The 22,893-nt window shown below is 32.8% G+C and overlaps 1 protein-coding gene across 1 annotated transcript; it reads right to left on the bottom strand.

Annotated features, from left to right (window-relative positions):
• Window positions 1-10,143: 10,143 nt before the first annotated feature.
• Window positions 10,144-18,386, bottom strand: LOC124918316 (cysteine proteinase COT44-like). Its single transcript, XM_047458506.1, has 6 exons — window positions 18,370-18,386; window positions 14,200-14,663; window positions 13,739-13,974; window positions 13,520-13,663; window positions 13,182-13,430; window positions 10,144-10,524 (listed from the first exon to the last, which is right to left on the bottom strand). The coding sequence occupies exons 1-6, from the start codon at window positions 18,384-18,386 to the stop codon at window positions 10,144-10,146; spliced, it is 1,491 nt and encodes a 496-aa protein (XP_047314462.1).
• Between the last annotated feature and the right edge of the window lie 4,507 nt (window positions 18,387-22,893).

The raw sequence follows: 22,893 nt of genomic DNA, 5'->3' as shown, positions 1-22,893 counted from the left end.
TCCTCTCATAATTTGACTTAGGGGATAACAAATGTTTTGAACAACGGGAAATGGGAAGGTAACATAGTAGTAAACAAATGTCTCTTCTTAGTTTGGTTACTCAATTTTCAAATACCAATTGCAGGAAGTGGTTGAGGAAGTCAAACATAACAGGTCAATAATTCCAGTTCATTCCTCTTATTTGCTTTGAGAGAACATTTGCCAATGTCTCCAGATCTCAGAAACGTAGTGCATCCTTTTCTGACCTAAAAATATATGCACCCCCATGATATGTGTAGTACTGCAGTAATTACATATAGATAGCACTTTAACTGAATTTTTATTTTTGTTTATGGAGGTGAGTTAAAGAAACAAATTGATTATTCTATCTTTTTTGTTAATAATTTGTGACAAGTACTCATCATTTGTGAACAAGGGACAAGAACTTCATCCTTTTATGATCTAAAAATGTAATTACTCATAGGATCTGTGTAGTACTACAATAATTACATATAGATAGCACTTTCATATTAGGACTTATAAGACAAATTTTGTGATAGATTGTGATCAATCATATATAATTACTAGGTCTTTTCTGATTATACTATTTACCTTTAATTGGATTTTCATTTCTGTTTATGGAAGTGAGTTAGAGAAATAGCAGCATGATTAATTGATATTCTATTTTTGTTGTATTAATAATTTGTGACAGGTACTCATCATTTATGAACATGAACAAGAACTTCAATTTGATTTTAAGCTTTATGAGTAGGAACTATCTCTCCTTTTAGCCATTCCAGTTCATCAATCTTATTTGGTTTGATAGAACATTTGCGAATGTCTCTTGATCTCAAGAAACGTAGTTCATCCTTTTATGACTAAATAATGTATCCATTCCCAGGATCTATGTAGTACTATAGTAATTACATATAGATAACACCTTCATATTAGGACTTATAAGACAAACTTTGTGATAGATTGTGATCAATCCTAGTTTTTCTAATCATATCAATTGTCTTTAACTGGATTTTAATTTCTGTTTATGGAAGTGAGTTAAAGAAACAACAACATTATTAATTGATATTCTATTTTTGTTGGTGATAGGTACTCATCATTTAAGAATAGGAAAAAGAACTTCAATTTGATTTTCAGCTTTATGAGTTATCTCTCTTTTTAGCCATTCCAGTTCATCCCTCTTATTTGGTTTGATAGAACATTTGCGAATGTCTCTAGATCCCAAGAAACGTAGTTCATCCTGGATCTATGTAGTACTACAATAATTACATATAGATAACACCTTCATATTAGGACTTATAAGACAAACTTTGTGATTGATTGTGATCAATCCTAGTTTTTTCTAATGATATCATTTGCCTTTAACTGGATTTTAATTTCTGTTTATGAAAGTGAGTTAAAGATACAACATTATTAATTGATATTATATTTTTGTTGTATTAATAATTGTGATAGGTACTCATCATTTATGAACATGAACAAGAACTTCAATTTGATTTTCCGCTTTATGGGTAGGAACTATCTCTCCTTTTAGCCATTTCAGTTCATCCCTCTTATTTGGTTTGATAGAACATTTGCGAATGTCTCTAGATCAGGAAATGTAGTTCATCCTTTTTTGACCTAATAATGTATCTATTCCCAAAATCTATGTAGTATTACATTAATTACATATAGATAAAACCTTCATATTAGGACTTATAATACAAACTTTGTGATAGATTGTGTTCAATCATATATAGTTACCTGGTTTTTCTAATGATTTCATTTTCCCTAACTGGATTTTAATTTCTGTTTATGGAAGTGAGTTAAAGAAACAACAACATTATTAATTGATTATTCTATTTTTGTTGTGTTTATATTTTGTGACAAGTATTGATCATTTGTCATTTTTGAGCTTTGCTGGCCAAAATTTTCAATCCTAGTCTACTATAAGGAGGCGCAGACGAAACCCGAGGGACAAGTCCACTTCTTTCCAGTGAATTTTGTAAGTTTTAAATATTACACTCCACTTGATTGTTCATGTGTTGATCATTTTGATGCCTCATCTTTCACATCTCACATCTCTAATAATCTCTCAGATATATATTATTTTATAAGTACACTATTGTTTTTAAAATATGATTTTAATCATGCATATTTGAAAGTATTTTCGGTTAGTTAGGCTCATAACTATCACTTATAAATTACCAGTAATAATTATATTGTAGGTTTTTGTTTGTATGCAGTTTTTGCTTCAAACAATAATATTTAATTTTTAGTGTCTAAATAAAATCAAAAGGCATCATAATAAAATAATGAAGTTTAATATTTAATATAGTCAGCGTTTGCCTATTATAAAATGATCCCATGTAGCTAGAAGATGTGGTAGCGTAATAGATTATTTATTTTTCTTTCACTCTCCACTATATTTGATATAAAGGAATACTCCTACAAGATTTTTACAACTCATAAGGGTAATATCTTTATCAATGTCTGTCTTCTTCTATTAGATTCCGAGGATTGGTTTATATGAGATTGTCAAGATAGATATATTTGTGTATGCTGTTGTAGATGAGGTAAATTTTCTAATGTTTCCCTTCATTATGAATCCTAAATTGTATTAACACTTATCTAAACAGAATGTAAGACTTGTTAAGATTGCTCTTATGATTGGTGCTGGTAACATGGTAAATGTTATTCTATGAAAGTTTCACTTAAGGTACTTTTAAGAAGAAGAAAAACTTGATTTATTTATTACCATGAAAATGCATGATCAATATAACTTAGTATAGTAAGTGATTCTGCAGGAAAGTAACTCACTTCTATTGCCAAATATAGAAGCAGATGAGCGTCAACAAGCACGTGCTCTTGCAACAATTTATTCACATCCAGTTGTATGCTCATAACAATCACTACACTCATTTATAATATTATTCTTTCAAAGGATTTTTTTCTTCTTGTTTATATTTGTGTTTTTGGTAGTGGATGGTTAGGCGATGGATACAGTATCTTGGACGCGACGCAATAGTAAAGTTGATAGTGTGGAACAATAATAACCCCAACTTCAGCTTGAGGTTCATACGCGAACAATTATTACTTTACTATGAAAATACATTTAGTTCTTATTTTTTGAAATCTCTATCTCATGGCAAACATCAGAAAGGGTTTCACAAGAGCTGATCTAGTGAAGTGCTTTGAAATGATAAAGGTATTTTTTTTGTTCATTTGTTCACTTTAAATGTATATCAATTTTGTTTGGTTGTTGCATTTAATTTCTCTTGACCTTTCCCTTACCTTTATTTTTTCTATTATTGTTATTCAGGTTGAACATTAACTTTCTCCTCATTTGTCGGATTTTGTTCGAATAAAAAATGGGAAAAATGGGATGTAGGTAAAAACGAAAACAAAATATAGTTGTCTACATTTCTTTATTGGAAAATTTCATAATTATCAAGTTTTATTCATCCAAGTAGTTTCATTTTTAAATTTGAATTTTTTTTAAGGAAATTACAGGTTTAGTAGTGATAGCATTGAAGACTGTTGTGATTGTTAGAAATAATTTATTATTATGAAATTTATAATATTTTAGTTAATATTTTGTTTATTAGACTATAATATGTTTTGTTTTGATTTTTAAATTCGAAATTTTTTAAGGGCATTACAGGTTTAATAGTGATAGCATTAAAGACTGTTGTGATTGTTCTGGAAATAATTTATTATTATGAAATTTGTAATAGTTTTGTTAATGTTTTGTTTATTTGACTATAATATGATTTTGTGAAATAATATTATTGAGAGAATTTTATTTTTTATTTTTATTTAAAATGTCAATAATGTAGAAATGATCATTTAAATGTTATTTTTAATGATTATTTAATTTAAAAAAAATAAAAAAATATAATTTAGAAAACATCATTAAAAAGAATTAAATAAAATAAAAAATAAAACAAAATTGTTAAATATTAAATAGACTTTTGGCGACGCTTAAACTAATGTTACCGACCCTTAAATAAGTGTCGTTATAACTTGCGCCGACCCTGCTTATGGCGACGCATAAATAAGGGTCGGTGATATTTTTGGCGACGCTTTTAAGGGTTGACAAAAGTCTTTTTAAGCGTCGCCGTAGGTCCTTTTTGTTGTAGTGTTTGGTGAGTATGTCAGCTACCTGATTACGAGATGTAACGTAAAGAGGTGTAATAGAGCCTTTATTGACATTCTCTGAAATAAAGTGACGATATATTTCAACGTGTTTGGTCCTATCATGATGAACCAGATTCTTTGCAATACTGATTGCAACTTGATTGTCACACATCATTTGAATAGGTCCATCTAGAGGCAATCCTAACTCTTCAAGGATGCGGCGTATTAAAATTCCTTCACAAATTCTAAGTGCAAGGGAACGATACTCAACTTCGATACTACTCCGAGCGACAACAAATTGTTTCTTGCTTCTCCATGTGACGAGGTTGTCCCATACAAATGAACAATATCCAAAGGTGGATTTTCTATTAGTAATGTTCCCGGCCCAATCGACATTGATGAACACACGAATTGACTTGTCGTCTTTACTTGTGAATAGAAGGACTTTTCACGGAGAACCTTTTAGGTACCTTAGAATTCTGAAAATTGCGTTCATATGATCTTCGGAGGGACAATTCATGAATTGACTAACAACATTCATTGTGAAGCCAATGTCGGGACGAGTGTGAGATAAGTATATGAGTCACCTCATGAGTCGCTGGTACCTACTTTTGTCGGTTGGAGTGTCGTCATTGTTATTTCCAAGTTTGTGAACCGAATCCATGGGGGTGTCGGCAGACTTACATTCGAGCATGCCGATTTTCTTTAAAAGGTCTATGGTGTATTTCCTTTGAGATAAGGAGATCCCCTTCTTTGATCGGGCAAGTTCATTCCTAGAAAAAATTTGAGAGGTCCAAGATCTTTAGTGTCGAAGCGGCTACTAATGAACTCTCAAATTTTGAATCTCTTTTTCATCGTTTTCGGTTATAATGATGTCATCAACGTAGGCAATGAGGATTATGGTCTCTTTATTCGAAGCAATCTTGACAAACATTGTGTGGTCGACTTGGCATTGAGAGAAGTCATTCTCGATGATGGAGATTGAGAATTTTTCGAACCATGCCCTTGGTGATTTTTTTAGACCATAAAGGGATTTATGGAGGTGACAAACTTCGTTATGTGAAGCACTAATACCAGGAGGCACGTCCATGTAAACTTCTTCTTCAAGGTCTCCATTTAGGAAAGCATTTTTTATGTCGAGTTGGTGTAGTTCCCAATCTTTGTTAGCCGCTAGAGATAGAAGTATTCAGATGGTGTTGAGTTTGACAACGGGCGCATAGGTTTCTAAGTAATCTATCCCATATGATTGGGAAAATTCTTTGGCGATTAGATGTGCTTTGTACCTTTCCAATCGATCCATTTGAGTTATGTTTCATCTTGAAGATCCATTTACATCCGATAGATTTCTTTCCTTTTGGAAGCTCACAAAGGGACCATGTATGATTTTTTATAAGCGCCTCAATTTCCTCATTAACTACACACTTCCATTCTGGTTGTTCGAAGGCTTCATGAATGGATGTATGTATTTTCATGTTGTCGTAATCGGCATTGCATGCCCAGTATGACTCCGAAAAATATTTGTATGAAACAAATTTCGAGATCGGGTGATTTGTGCATGACCTAACACCCTTCCTAAGAGCAATTGGTAAGTCAATAGAAGGAATATTATGATTAACTATCGCACCTGAAATTTCTGTTGGACTCGGTCTTGAGGAGGATTCATGGACGGGTGCAAGCTGTTCTCTTCGTCGAATGTAGACTTTTAACTCTTTTTCGAAAAGAGGTGGTTGTGGGTTCGGTTTTAACTTCGATTGGAGATGATAGTATGGTTTCAATTACAAATTCTGGTACATGTATGAATGTATGTGATGTTGGTGAAGAAATGGTTGTAGGTTCGGATGTATCTTCATGGAGATGATATTGTGGTTTCAAGTACAAATTCGGGTACATGTATGGAGGTACGAGGGATGATGTTTTGGGAGGACCATCATGTTGAAGATTGTTGAGATTCTCCTCCTCAACAAGATGGTAGAAGGGTTGATCTTCAAAGAATAAGACATCCATAGAGTAGAAAGTCTTTTTAGAATGAGGTCAATAACATTTGTATCCTTTCTAATTTGGAGAGTACCGTAGAAAGATACATTTTATGACTCGAGGGTCGAGTTTGTCCCGATTGTGGTTATGAGTCTGGACAAAAGAGGCGCATCCAAATTTTTTTGCGGGGGTGTGTTTAGATGCGATTTTAGAATTGGGAAATATTTTTAAAAGATTTTCAATTGGACTTTGGAATTGAAGAATGCGTGATGGCATACGGTTGATGAGGTAGACAACAATGGATATGACATCTCCCCAATATATTTTGGGAGCATTTGAATCAATTAAGAGAGATCGAGTTACCACGAGGAGATGACAATTTTTTCTTTCGGCTACGCCATTTTGTTGCGGAGGATCAACACAAGAGCTTAAATGAATGATGCCCTTTGATTTTAGGAAGTTGCCGAGGTTTGAAGAAAAGAATTCACGTCCGTTATCGGTTTTAAAGGCTTGAATGGAAGCTTGAAATTGATTTTGGATTAAGATAAAGAAGTCTTTGAAAATTTGACAAATTTCAGATTTTTCCTTTATTAAGAAGAGCCAAGTGAGGCGAGTGTGATTGTCGATAAAGATCACAAACCAACGTTTACCATTTAAGGTTTTAGTGAGGGCAGGTCCCCACACGTCACTATGAATTAGTGAGAATGGTTTAGATGATTTATATGCAATTCTTGGGGTAAGATGATCGAGTATGTTTGGCAAATTGACAAGTGTCACAATAAAAAGAAGTGGTGGCTTCATTGATAAATAAGTTCGGAAGAATTTTAGCCAAATACAAAAAATTTGGGATGTCCAAGTCTATGATGCCACAACATTAGTTCAGCACGTTTGTTTGAGAGATAAGTTGAATAACCTGAAACCTTCTCTATATGCGGATAATGTTGCAAGATGTAGAGTCCCGAACACAACTTGGAATTTCCAATCATCCTCCCCGTTCCCGTATTCTCAAATTCACAACTATTTGGATATAATTTGTTAAGACATTTTAAATCATGACAAATCTTTCTAATTGACAATAAATTGCAATGAAAATTTGGAACATATAGAACATTTTTTAAACAAATGTTAGGTGTTATGTAAGCTGATCCGATTCCTAGAACTTTTGCGGATGCACGGTTAGCCACACGAACGGTGGATAAATAATTTTGTACATAAAAATCATGTAGCAGAAATAGGTTCCCCCTCATGTGCTCCCTCCTGAATCGACAATCCAATCTTTTAGATTACATGTACCTAAGTGAGCGTTAAACGCTTTAGAGTAGCTGACCTCCAAGTTGATTGTGCCGCCAAAGTGAGTTGTGGAGAAGATGTTGTCGAGGGGATGAAGTGTTGATGACATTATTTCACTTCATTGATTGGTTTTGAATCGCCGGAATGAAGGTGGATGCTCTGATACCATGTTGAAATAATAGAGAGAAGAAAAAATATGTAGAGAATTTTATTGATTGTTTATTACTTGTGTTATTACAATGTAATACCTTTGAGGTGTTTATAAGACTTATGACGTACGAATTTAGGAATTGCCTTCCAATTATAAATTAATTATACTAATTTAAGATATCACTTCTTAACCTAGAATATCAATTCTTAAATTAGAATATTCATTCCTTAATTAGAATATCTCTTCCTTAACTAGAATATTTATTGGATTGGGCTTACTTAGGCGATTGAGACTCACCTTGGGCTAGGAAGATTGATAGATAATTCTACACATCCATTAGATAAGCGTTAATATTACTAGCATGTTCTCTTATTTTATCAGTTATTTATAGAAAACGATTTATAGTTGTTTTGAATGATCTTCGTGTGGATCAATGTTAGCGACATTGAAAATGCGTTTGGTGAACCAGAAGACGAAGGGTAGTTCGAGTCCTAATCTTCGAGTGTTCGTGGGTCTCTTGAAGGCATTTTAGACATTTCTTGAGAAATCTAAGAAATCATAAAGAGTACAGATCTCGACTAGGAATGGCAATGGTACATGTATACTTGATACCTGTGGGTACTTGATGATCAAGTTCAGTTATTTTAAATCGGGTTCGGGTTCGAGGTTGGTGGAGCTTCCTAAGGAACGAAAGGTATTGAGAAACAAATGGGTGTTCAAGCTATAGAGAGATGATAATATAGAAATTATGAAGTACAATGCTCGACTGGTTGTAAAGAGTTTCAAACAGAAATAATGCATTGACTTTGAGGAGATTTTCTCACTAGTGGTAAAGATGACTTCCATTCGTACAATTTTAGGTCTAATAACTAGCTTAGATCTTTGAACTTGAAGAACTTGATGTACAAACTGCATTCCTTCACGGTTATTTAGAAAATAGATCTGTTGAAAAAGTTAGTGGGCAATCGACGTATTCTCTCACAAACTCAAGATAATAAAATTAAAAAATGATCTCTCATAAACTCAAGATAATAAGATTAAAAAAAAGAAAGAGATTTTTATTTCAATTAATCTTCTTTCTGCAAATACAATTATTCTTTTTATACTAGAAAAAACTCTTAAACTTTTAAAATCTCAATGACTCTTAAACGATCAAAATTAATACTAATTAAGACACCTATTAAGCAAAAAATAATAACGTCTAATATTAATTAGACCTTTAATGCTAATTAAGTCACCTATTAAACATAAGGTGTCTCATTTTTAATTTCTTAATTAATTTAATTTTCAACACTCCCTGTAAATTTAAATCTTGTTCGTGATTCCAAGCATACTCCTCATTCTGCTGAAAAATTCCACTCCAAGAGGCTTCGTAAAAATATCTGCAACTTGATCAATAGATTTCACATATTCAAGTATGATATATTTTTTCGTAATACTCTCTCAGATGAAGTGATATCGCTTATCAATGTGTTTACTTTGATAATGAAAAACATGATTATTTTCTAGAGCTTGAGCAAACTTGTTGTCGACAAAAATTGTGATCGCTTCATTCTTTGACAAACCTATTTCCTTCAACATTCTTCTAAGCCAAATTTCCTGACAAACGCATATTGTCATTGCGACATATTCAACTTCACAAGATGCTAGTGAGACTATCGCTTGTTTCTTTAAACACCACAGAATTGCATTATACCCCCTTAAAAAATACAAATCCAGTTGTGCTCTTCCGATCTTCTATATCTCTGGAAAAATCACTATTGGAATATCCAACAAGATGAAATTCCTTAGACGATGAATAAAGTAGTCCAAAATTAATGGTACCTTTTAAATATCTCAAAATCCTCTTTACCGCCTTCATGTGCTCCGTCGTGGGCACCTCCATGAATCGACTAATAATTCCTACACTAAAAAGAATATCTGGCCGAGTACATGTCCAATACCTTAGACATCCAACGAGACTTTTGTGGGATCCACCTTTTCTCATTTTTTGTTCTTGCTCAATTTAGCTCCAACCTCCATAGGGGTATCTACTAGTTTGTTGTTCAACATATTGAATTTATGCAGAACTTCCTTCACATATGTTTGTTGCTCAACAAAGTTCCATTATTCGATTGACGCACTTCTAATCCGAGATAAAATGACATTAAACTAATATTTGTCAATCTCAAATTCCCAGACTATATCATTCTTGAAATCTTCAAAGAGACTCAGCAGATTATTTCCTATGAAAATAAGATCATCCACATAGAGGCAAACAAATAAACAATGTCCATATTTTTTTATCCATTTTCACATAAAGTGCATACTCATGTGGACATCTTTCAAATCATTTCTCACGAAAATAATCATCAATCCGACTATACCATGCTCGAGGCGCTTCTTTGAGACCGTACAAAGCCCTCTTCAACTTTAATACCTTTTCGTATTGTTTTTTCATAACATAGCCTTCTGGTTGCTCCATAAAATATCCTCTTCAAGGAAACCATTAAGAAATAATGACTTCACGTCCAATTGGAATATTTTCCAATTTCTTTGTGCTGCTAGTGAAACAAAAAATATGATTGTTTTTAGGCCATCAATGGAGCAAATACTTCATCATAGTCTACTCCGTGTCATTGTGCATACCCTTTGACGACTAATTTCGCTTTATATTTTTTTACAACACCGTTGACATTCTTTATCTCTTTGAATATCCACTTGACACCAATGGACTTCTGACCCGTTGGAAGAGAAGCGAGTTCCCATTTATCATTTATTTCAATGACTCGATTCTTTTTTTCCATGACTTGTCTCCATTTCTTCTCCTTACTAGCCTCTTCAAAACTCAAAGGCGTTGTTTCAGCTAAAAGACAGAACATAGAGACATAATTCATTACCTTCGTATTCTCGTAAAGTTTTTGGATGGTTCTCATCCTTCGTGATCCTTCATTAGGGCTTCCACTTGATGAAGATGCACCAGAAGATGTGTTCGCTGTTGTCGTAGGAATTATGGACTGCCATCAAATATAGGAAGAATTCGTTGACGAAGTCTTCATTAACTTCCCAATTTCAAGAAACATCTTCATAAAATTTCACATCACAATTCACAACCATCTTTCCGTTGACAGGATTGTAGAGTTTGTACCCCTTTGATTTTCTGTCATAGTCAATGAACACAAACTTCTCACTTTTATCATCAAGTTTGATTCTTTCTATGACACATACTTGTAGTATAACTCTTGTAAAATAAATGAGTACAAGTTCAACACTAATAAGCATGACGAAGGTTAACCACGCAAAATAGTGGTGTCTTAGTAATTGACAACAATGTGGTCAGTACGATAAATTACTACGGAGTACTCACATATATCGTAGAAGTTTAGTATTTTGGCAGTAATTAAGTAAATCTTTTCAAGTGTAAATGGTTTGATGTACATTCCAAGGACCGTGGTATAAAAGTAGATAAGTATGGGTTTTTAAGTGTTAATGTAAACATGACATTGAGAGCTCAGATTCATGATCTTCTTGTAATGGAAATTCAAGACCAATTGGTTTTTTATGCTATAGATATGACATATAGACCTGGATGGAAAATTATCACAAAGATAAATCCCCGTTATTCGGTAGAAGATGCGATTAAAGTTTAGAGAGGTGGATGGAAAACCTAACTGTGATAACGCCACCTATTGGTCTAGGCAATTGACATCATTATCCGGGATCCCATGGTTGTGCCACATCGTCTAGTACATTGGTCTGATTTGTCACCTGCCTAGTTAGACCATATATGGTAGTCCATCACCGTGAGTGATAATTTTTAACGTGTTATCTTATAATTTTTCACAATCCTAAAATTTGTTGTTATTTTTTAGGATCCATTCAAGGTCGTTCCCATCCCATTGGCACCTACCGAGCTAGAGCGATGTCACATGTGAAGGAAGTATGATATATGTGGAGATGTAAGAACCACATGGACTACATCAAACCGTATCAGGGAAACGACCAACTAATACGAGCAAACCCTTCTAGTGAATTCAACCACTTGGATTGGAATTATTTGTTGGACCATCACTACTTCACAAATTAATTTAAGGTATAATAGTCATTTTTAATTCATTATATGTTAATAAACTATTTACTAACAACTATCTTATAATTGTAGAGGAAGAGTTCGACCAATGCCAACAACATAGTCAATGTCAGATACACCCACTACGCCGACAACATGCCATTTACACAAGTGGAGCGACATATAGTATATATATGTTTCAGAACTTTAATTAAGAGTATTAAATTTTCAAAATATCTAACTATCCATGTTATTTGTACAAGAGGTACTAGACACCCCTTAGTTATTCAAATCTCTTCCTAGAGACTCATAGCAAGAGAGGGACCACTAAGGATCCGACTCCCATGGTTTCTCCTGAAGTTCAAGAGAAAGTAGTAAACTCTTTCTATCGTTTTAGTTTGTATGTCTAAATTTAAAATTACTAACAATGTTGTAAATGGTTGTAGGCTTTAATGCGCGAGCGACTTCTAGAAAACCCTAAGTTCACACCGTTGAAAGTGTCTGAGTCTGCTTTTGGAGGACAGGGACACATGTGGGTGATCGGGATGGGATCTGGAGTACGTCCAACGATATTAAGAGTGGATTAATGGGGAAGTTCTTCCTCGAGCGTCAACCGCTATCCACGGGTATTATACCGTGAAGAGACACATGCGTTGCACTAGGAGAACATGATGCTACAGGACGAGGTGGAGTAGATGTGCGTAGAGATGCGCGCAGAACAATATGCGCCTGCAGAACAAGATGCGCCTGTAGAGATGCACGCAAAACAAGATGCTCTATGAGTGGAGATCGCTATGATTATGTCTAGGATGCCCCCTCCAGATCAACAGTTGTATATACATTGATTAACATTTTTGTATTAATACGATTTGATATTTTTGTATTAATACGAATTTATTTATATTTACGAATGATCTTTTTGTTAATTTTGTAGTTCAACAATATATGAAATAGTTTGCTCTCGGCCAAACATGTGTGCCAAAAACCTAAGGATTATTAGTGAGGGCGAATGATATCCGTCGTCGTTGATATTGTTAACTATCAGTGACGACAGATCTTAATTTGTCGTTGCAGAAAGTTAACAATATCAGCGACGACGAATGGTGATCTGCCGTCGCTGATATTGTTAACTATCCGCGACAACGAATAAAGATTGTCAGCGACGACGAATGTAGACTGCCGTCGCTGATAGCTAACAATATCAGTGACGACGAATGTAAACTGTCGTCGTTGATATTATTTCTATCAGCGGCAACACTGCGCCGTCGTTGATACTCATAAACTTTCAAGGACAGCATTTTCAGCGACGAAAGGTGACGACTTATGACTATTAACGACGGCATTACGACTATTATCGACGATTTCTACCGCCAGGACAAAATGACAATAAAACTGTTATCGTTTGTTTATCATCAAAGTAATAAATTGTGATTGTTGAAATATTTAAATAGAATCAATTCCTTATAAAACAAAATGACACAATTAATAATTTTATTAATAAAGCATGACTTTATGAATACACAATAACAACGAAAGAAGTGACGGCCTCCACCTTATTTAACTTAGATTTTATTTTAAATGATACGTTTTTCATGCAGTACTAACAATACCGTCTCCTCCGATTCTGGCATTTCCTTTTTTAGTGGGATAAGAGGCAAACATTGCTATGCCACATTTCCCTTTTCCTATACCGCCAGGAAAATTGTTCCTCTGGATCCTTAAATATCCGCTTTCACCCCATTTCGATCCCCATGAATTCCTCACTATCCAATAATCAAGTCCTTTCTCACTTCCATATCCCACCACCACCACTGCATGATCTAAGGAGGTTCCGCAGATTCCCGTGAAAATACCCTTCCATAACCAAAAGAATCACAAAATATTCACTTCTTATAGATCGATCTCAAAATCCAAAATACAATAACTTTTCACTACTTACGTACCGAGACATAATTTTTGAATGCCTTGCCATAGGCTTCAATGCCGACGCTGATGGGCTGATGTGCGACAGCTTTCTTTAAACTATTTTCGTTGTTGCGCGGTAGTATTTCTTCGTAACCGTCTATGCTCACCACCTTTGATTTCATCTGCAATCAATCAATCAATCAACCAAATGAGTAGCTGCTAGACTTATAAAAATTAACAAGCTCACGATAGATAACCTTAGTGGCATTGCAGGTGCCATCGGCTTCTAGATAAGGATAGTCTTTCTCGGTGTCTATACCACCGTTACTAGTAATGAATTTGAATGCGTTAACCTGGCGCCCGCTTTTGCAGCCGGTGTTGACACTTCGGTCGCAGTCGATAAGTTCTTGCTCCGACAGATCAATCAGTTGTCCCGTTACTATCTGGTTGATACTTTCAACCGTTGATATTGCCGAGAAAGCCCAACAACTTGCTGATATTTAAAAAACAATAAAAAGAAGATCAAAATATATAAATTCAAACTGTTCTAAAACCTTTTTTTAACGGCATTTCTTTGCATCCTTATCTAGAATTAATCATATAGTCATGAGTGAAATACATTTCAATAACTTAAGGCGTCTTAAATGAAAATCGAACTCGTAATATTTGTTGTGTAAGACGTACAAATCTAAATAATTGATTAATTTTGAAATCTTACCGCATTGTCCCTGGTTCCTAATAGGTGATACGGCACCTTTCGTCCTCCAATCAACGGACTCCGGGAGAATTTCAGCTGAGGAGGCAGCATACCTTTGGCTGGCCATCTTCGACTGAACAGATTGGCGACGGGCATCATATTTCATGCCGAGGTAGTAGGATCGGTACTCTTCATCAGTCAGATCGGCAAACACGTTCAATCCAACCTTGTAGGTCCGGTTCTCGGAGTTATGGGCATCTATGAAGACCAAATTATCCTTAAAAATGTTGAAGCGCTTTTCGGATTCCTCAATTCCGTTGTAGACTTTTCCATGCTCTATCATCCACTTTTTGTAAATATCCATCATTTCTTCTTCGGTTCTGGATTTTGAGGGATGATTGTTATCATATTCGACGATGGACATGTCCGCCATCATGAGGCTGAGGGAGGCTGAGAAGAGGGCTAGGAGGAGGAGGAGGATGGCGGTGGTGGCCGGAGTAGTCATGTTTAATTAATGGTGTGAGTTTCAAGATGAAATGAGGATTAATTTATAGATAAATATATTTATTATTTAAATATTTAAGAGAATATTTTATTCAATCATTATTAGATTATCATATCTTCTTATTCATTTTTTATATTTATATTGAGTTATTAGGATAGGTCTGATTTGTTTTTTTATAATAATTATCATTAACTAATTACATAAATTTTAACAATCATAATTACTAAAAAAATAAAATTAAAATAATGATTTGACATTTAGTAAAAAAAAAGTTGATCAAATTAAACTTTATTTGAATATTTAAATTTTTGATAATTTATTTATTAATTGTTTTTACTTGTTTATTTAATTTTTTTGGTTGGATTTTATTTATTAAGATTATTTTTTAAATATAAAATATACAAATAACAATAAATTTTTGTTTTCAGTATATCATACAAGGATCAAGATGAAGATAGTTCTCATGTGGGTGACAATGTCTCGAATATATGAATTATTTTATGAAATTGAAAACTATCGATAGTTGTTATTAGGAGGAATGGATCGGAATAGACTAAAATACCGGGGTAAAAATTGAATTATTTTTTTACTAGGCTTAAAAGATTGATTTGATTTATATCCCTATATTTTGTTTAAGTATTATCTGATTGGAAATAAATCAGAAAAACATTTAACAACCAAAGTAAGTTGTAATACTTACTTTCACATTCATTAGGCCAGCCTTTAGGTCGTTGAGGCTTTTCCCAACTCAAAGGCGGTGACTAGTAGATTTGGGGAATAAATACTTTTTTTCGGTTGAAAATGAAGTTTTTTTTTCTATAGTGGAGATAGTATTCATAATTTCATGATCATGATGATGTCACATATTAGATCTGAAAATATATATAATGATGCTTAATTTTTAAAGTGACCGGATTACCGGGTCGAAAACTGTAGTTAATTTGAATATATATGTGAGAGTAAATGTATACTTGGGTTGGATTGTGGGTTGATCCGCCCATAAACTTAAAACGGTTATGTATGTTTCGGATTGTCGGGTTGAGAGCTATGGTTAATTTGGATATATATATATGTGAGAGTAAATTGATATTTGTGTCGGATTGTGGGTTGACCCACCCATAAGCTTAAAACGGTTAAAAATAAAAATAAAAATGTTATATGTATGTTTTGAACTTGTAACCTAACAAAACAAGTACAACTCTTTAACCAACTAAGCTAATAAGACTTTATATTGTAAATTCAACACCAAATTTGATGAACGTGGGATATTTTTAATAATATAAGTTCAACTTTTTAACTAACTAATCTATATATGTTATAAACGAATAATACAAAGAACAAGAGAGAGTCAAGGGAGAGAGAAACCACGGTGAAGGGAAAAAGAGTGCAATACATATGCTTCGTGGGATTATACTCCCCCTCTTTGTAACATCACTTTATACTCTTCAATTTCTGCATGCCAATTTTATACACTAGCTTTTCAAAGGTCGTAGTAGGCAATGTCTTTGTAAATAGATCTGCTAGATTATTTGATGAACGAATTTGATGAACATCAATATCACATTTTTTAGGGAGATCACGAGTGAAAAAGAATTTTGGTGATATGTGTTTCGTTCTATCGCCTTTAATATATCCTTCCTTTAATTGTGCAATCCAAGCAACATTATCCTCGTATAAAATTGTTGGAGAATTCTTATTTACTGATAAACCACATGATTCTCGAATGTGATGCATAATTGATCTCAACCACACACAATCTCGACTTGCTTAATGAATATCTATGATCTATGAATGATTTGTAGATGTAGTGATGATTGTTTGTTTCATAGATCTCCATGATATAGTTGTACCACCATATGTGAATATGTAACACGTTTGAGACCTACCATTATGAGGATTAAATAAATATCCTGCATCTTCGTACCCAATCATTCAACTTCACATACATATGGATAATATAATCCCATGTCCATATTTTCTTGAAGGTATTGAAAAATATGTTTAACTCCATTCCAATGTCTCTTTGTCGGTAAAGAACTATATCTCGCTAGTAAATTTACTGTAAATGATATATCGGGTCTAGTATGACTAACTAGATACATTAACGCTCCAATAGCACTAAGATATGGTACTCCAGGACCAATTAATTCTTCATCACTCTTACGAGGTCGAAATAGATCTTTATTTACATCAAGTGATCTCACGATCATTGGACTACTCAAGGGATGTGTTTTATCCATAAAAAATCTTTTTAGTACTTTTGATGTATAAGCAGATTGATGGACAAAAATTTCATTCTCTAAATGATCAAGTTGCAAGCCAATACATAACTTTGTTTGCCCGAGATCTTTTATCTAAAATTCTTTCTTGAGATAATCAATTATTTCAGATAGTTTATCCGTTGTTACAATAATATTCAGATCGTCCACATAAATTGCAATTATTACAAATTGTGATCCAGATCTCTTGATAAACACACATGAACATATTGTATCATTTTGAAATCTATTCTTTAACAAATATTCACTAAGACGTTTATACCACATACATCCATATTGTTTCAATCCATATAGAGATCTACATAATTTAACCAAGTAAAGGTCTCGACGATCTAAACTACATGTTTCAAGCATTTTAAATCCTTTAGGGAGTTTCATGTATATGTTGTTCTCAAGGGAGCCATATAAATATGCCGTAAAAACATCCATTAATCTTATCTGCAACTTCTCGTGTATTGATAAACTTATCAAATATCTAAATGTTGTTGCATCCACCACATGAGAATATGTCTGCTCATAATTAATATCAGGTCTTTGTGAGAATCCCTAGGCTACAAGTCATGCCTTATATCTGACAATTTCATTTTTTCATTTTTTTCTTATAAATACCCATTTATAATCGATCAGTTTAATACCTTCGGGGTTACAGACGACAGGTCCAAAAACTTTATGTTTTGCGAGCAATTTTAATTCAACTTCAATCGCATCTTTCCATTTTGGCCAATCATTTCTCCGTTTGCATTTTTCTACTGACTTTGGTTCAAGATCCTCATCTTTATTAACAATATCGAATCCTATAGCATATGAAAATTTTTCATCGATGTCAATTTCATCTAGATTCCATCTTCTTTTAGTCAAAACATAGTTTATAGAGATCTCTTCATTTTTAAGTACTTGTGATTCCTCCGGAATCATTTTTTCAATGACTGAGGTACTCTTTTAGAGTAATTGTTTCCTAAATTTGAGATTCTTTTTTTTCTTTTTCGAGGATTTTTATCTTTGAAATCGACTGGTCTATCGCGCTTCACTTGCATTTAAGGCTCGTTAGTAGTAATGGATTGTCCTTCAGGGACATCAATCCTAATTGGAGCATTTACAACTAGAATATAGGACTTTGTAACTTTCTTAGGGTCAGTAAAAACGTCTGGAAATTGATTTGCTAAATTTTGCAAGTGAATAATTTTCTGAACTTTAAGTTCAGATTGCTTTGTTCGAGGATCATAATGAGCTAATGATAACTCACGCTAGATTATTTCCTTTTCCAACTGCTTATTTTCCCCTTTTAATGTTGGAAGTATCTTTTCATCGAAATGACAATTGACAAATCATGCCGTGAATAAATTACCCATCAATGGCTCAAGATATTTAATTATAGACGGTGATTCATATCGAACATATATTCTCAATCTCCTTTGAGGTCCCATCTTTGTGCGTTGTGGTGAAGCAATTGGCACATATACTACACATCCGAAAATTCTTAGATGGGAAATATTTGGTTCCTGACCATAAATCATTTCTAAATGGGAGACCTCATTATAATTTTTGGGTCTGATACGAATTGATGTTGCCGTATGTAAAATATCATGTCCCCAAGCTTGTATTGGAAGTTTCATTTTCATAAGCAATGGTCTTTCAATTAATTGAATACGTTTTATCAATGACTCTATAAGGTCATTTTGTGTGTGAACATGTGCTACTGGATGTTCAATACTTATCTCAATTGACATACAATAATTATTAAAATCTTAGGAGGTAAATTCTCTAGCATTATCAAGCGAATAGATTTAATTAAATAGTCTGGGAAGTGAGCTCGTAATTTGATAATTTGAGCAATCAATCTTGCAAATGCTTGATTACGAGTTGATAATAAACACTCATGTGACCATCTGGTTGATGCATCAATTAATACCATAAAATATTTGAATGGTCCACATGGTGAGTGTATAGGCCCACATATATCACCTTGTATTATTTCATGAAATTTTAAGGGTTCAACACTGATATTAAATGGTGATGGCCTCATTATTAACTTCCCTTGTGAACAAGCATCACAAGAAAATTTATTGGGTAGAAAAATCTTTTGTTTTTTCAGTGAATGCCAACATGAATGATTAATTTTTCTTCGCATCATAATAGCTCCAGGATGTCCTAATCTATCATGCCATGTAATAAAATTATTTTGATTGACAAATTTCTTATTTGTAACTACATGTACTTCGCCAACACTTATGTTTGTGAGATATAATCTAGAAGAAACTGCGGGTAATTTTTGTAAAAAATATTTTTTACCCGAGATGATACTTGTGATAGATAAATATTCTTTATTACTTTCATTTGAAGTATCAATGTGATATCCATTTTTGCGGATATCTTTAAAACTCAACAAATTTCTTTGAGACTTAGACGAATATAAAGCATTATCATCACAAATATTTGTTCCTCTGGGTAATATAATGTTTTCTCTTTTGGAGCCTTCAATAATTTTTGAACTATCCGATATCGTATTCACGCATGTCTCATTCATCACTAAAGAAGTAAAAAATCTATTGTTTTTTAAAATAGTATGTGTTGATGCACTGTCTACGAGACAATTACAGTTTTCATTCATCAAGTATTCACTTCCAGGAATCTTCATTTTCTTCATTAAATAAAATAAATATTAATAATAAACGAATACATGAACCGATAATAATAATTTCAAAAACTAAATATAGTCTCAATAAAATATAAGTTTTATTTATTATTATTATTATTATTATATATATATATATTTAGAAAATTTTATTAAACATTATAAAAGACACACAAATATCCAATGATCCCATTCTAATTTTCATGCTCGACAAGAAAGTCGGCTACATCAAACTAGGAGAAATCATCGAGACCAAAAGTTATTTTATCATCATCGGAAACCGAAGCCAAGTTGGTCTCCATTATCATTTTTTCATCATTGAAAACAAAGTTGGTCTCGATGGACCCTTTTCTTTTTAGCGATGCTTGATAAAGATCAATAAAATATTTTGGCGTACGATAAGTATGCGACCAATGACCATTCATACGCAACAATAGCATTTGTTTTCCACAGTCTTATTGATTTGATCATTTTTATTATAATGTATTTCTTTATTGTTCTTCTCTTTTATCATATGACCACCACCACCACGTCCACGACTATTTCTGCGAGAATGACCTGAAAAATGACTGCTGCCACAACCACGATGTTGTCTTATATAATTATATGATGTCACATTCACTTTAGGGAATGGATTCGATCTAGTTGGACGAGCCTCATGATTTTTCATCAAAAGCTCATTATTATGTTAGGCCAATAATAGGCATGATATCAATTCAGAATACTTCTCAAATCCTTTTGCATGATACTGCTGCTGTAGGAGCACATTCGATGCATAGAAAGTGGTGAATGTTTTATGTAACATATCTCCACCATAAATAACTTCTCCATATAGTTTGAGTTTAGAAGTAATTCAAACTAACGCCGAATTATATTCACTCACCGATTTAAAATATTGAAGACGTAAATGAAGCCACTCAAATTGAGCTTTTGGAAGAATGATCGTTTTTAAATGATCGCACATTTCTTTCAGATTGTTCCATAGGACCAATGGATCTTTCACGGTGAGATACTCAATTTTTATTTCTTTGGCCTTATCTTGGCCGGATGTGGTATTTTCATCTTTGATAGTATTTCCAAGACTATTGGCGGCAAGATGAATTTCAGCATCTAGAATCCATGAAAGCTAATTCTTTCCGGTGATGTCAAGAGCCGTGAACTCCAATTTCGTGAGGTTCGACATGAAATTTGAGATAAAATAAATTAGTATGAAAGGTGTTCGAAGATACCTTTTGTATACCTTGACCGATTTGAATTTCGCAAATGAGGTGCGAAATTTGGTTACCATGGACGAGGAGGGAGCCTTGACCTTTGCTTCGGAAACGAGAGACTAATGCTGATAACATGTTATAAACGAAGAATATAAAGAATAAGAGAGAGTCAAGGGAGAGAGATTCTTATTGCTTATCGAATGGGACACTTTACAACATACCATACATGTCCTATTTATAGGACAAAAACAAAAAGTAATAAATGTATAATACGAAATGAAATGTCTTTATTAATGATGAAATATGAAAGATCAAAGGACATACATAATGACATTCATTTATTATTATATTTATAATAATATATATATAATGATGCTTAATTTTCAAAGTGTCCAGATTTCCGGGTCGAGAGTTGTTGTTAATTTGGATATATATGTGAGAGTAAATAGATACTTGGGTCGAATTGTGGGTTGACTCGCCCATAAACTTAAAATGGTTAAAAATAAAATTAAAAAACAAAATAGAACTCTTTAACCAACTAGGCTAATAAGATTCTCTATTTTAAATTCAATACTAAATTTGATGAACGTGAGACATTCTTAACAATATATATATATATATATATATATATATATATATATATATATATATATATATATATATATATATATATATATATAATGATGCTTAATTTTCATAGTGTCCGGATTGCCGGGTCTAGAGCTGTGGTTAATTTGATTATATATATGAGAGTAAATGAATATTTTGGTTGGATTGTGGGTTGACCCGCCCATAAACTTAAAACACTTATGTATGCTTTGAACTTGCAACCTAACAAAACAAGTACAACCCTTTAACAAAGTGTGATTGAGATGTGGTTTGCCAATGGATAATATGCCAGTAACAATTGAAAGTGGTTAAAAAATATAAATCAAATATTTGATTGACCAAAGTGTAAGGTCACGATTTTAAATATTAAAAAATATAAATCAGATATTTGATAGATCAAAGTAAAAGCGTAAGGTCACGAGATGAGATGTTAATTAGAAAAAAATATGTGATGAGATATGTGAGAAGATGAGTTACATTTTTTTAAAATGTAAGTTAAATTATTATATATTTTTTTAAATTTATTTTGTTTATAAATAAATGGGACGAGAATTTTCCTAGTTTTATATAAAACCATTAGTGCTCTTTTTTTAAAACCTTCAAACTTATTAATTTTATTTATGTTTCTTAATTTGTTTATTCTTTTTTAAAAATTTATTTTCATGGTTTATTTTTGTGGAACTTACATTTTTTTAAACAAAATTTAAACCGCTTATAAATAATAATATTGATAGTTAGTTAGATACATTATCTTGTTATACAATGATCATGGGTTTACAAAATTTATTGAAAAAAGTTTTATATTTTTAGAATTTTTGTGTGATGTTATTGTTTTGCCAAATTTAAGTTTTTACATTGTTTGTTATTGCACCCTGAAATAAGAAACACTCCTTTTATGATTCTTGATTAGGATCTGATATCACAACATTATAAATTTTGGTCATTTGAAAGAAAATTTACATAAAAAAATGTTCTGAATAAACTAATATTTTTTAATAAAATTATAGTTTACATATATAAACATCAATAACTTTTTGAACATTACTCTAACAAAATCCAATTTACAATTTGACCTTACAAGTTACTAATTTTTTCCTTTATAAATGAGAAGATATTTTCAAAGAAATAACTTTATTCTATTTTTTTTTCAGGTCTCTACGAGAACCCCTATGCAACAAGTTGTGCCTTATATCAAACAATTTCATTTTTCTCACTTATTTTCATATAAATACTCATTTATAATTGATCGGTTTAATACCTTCAAGGGTATGGATGATAGGTCCAAAAACTTTATGTTTTGCGTGTGATTTTAATTCGGTTTCAATCGCATATTTCTAGTTTGGCCAATCATTTCTCCGTCTGCATTCTTCTACAGACTTTGGTTCAAGATTTTCGTCTTCATTAACAATATTGCATGCTATAGCATATGATCTCTTCATTTTCAGGTACTTGTGATTTTGGAATCATATTTTCAATGAC

This window comes from Impatiens glandulifera, unplaced genomic scaffold, assembly GCF_907164915.1.
Source record: "Impatiens glandulifera unplaced genomic scaffold, dImpGla2.1, whole genome shotgun sequence".
NCBI classification, from domain to species: domain Eukaryota; kingdom Viridiplantae; phylum Streptophyta; class Magnoliopsida; order Ericales; family Balsaminaceae; genus Impatiens; species Impatiens glandulifera.
Note: the sequence above shows the minus strand (reverse complement) of the source record. Positions and strands in the feature narration are given on the sequence as shown.

Bases quoted from the DNA above. Each gene is read 5' to 3' on its own strand.
- LOC124918316 (XM_047458506.1), bottom strand. The intron at 13,975-14,199 runs GTAAGATTTCAA...TTTAAATATCAG, and splicing joins TAGGAACCAGGGACAATGCG to CAAGTTGTTGGGCTTTCTCG. The intron at 13,664-13,738 runs GTTATCTATCGT...GATTGATTGCAG, and splicing joins GCACCTGCAATGCCACTAAG to ATGAAATCAAAGGTGGTGAG.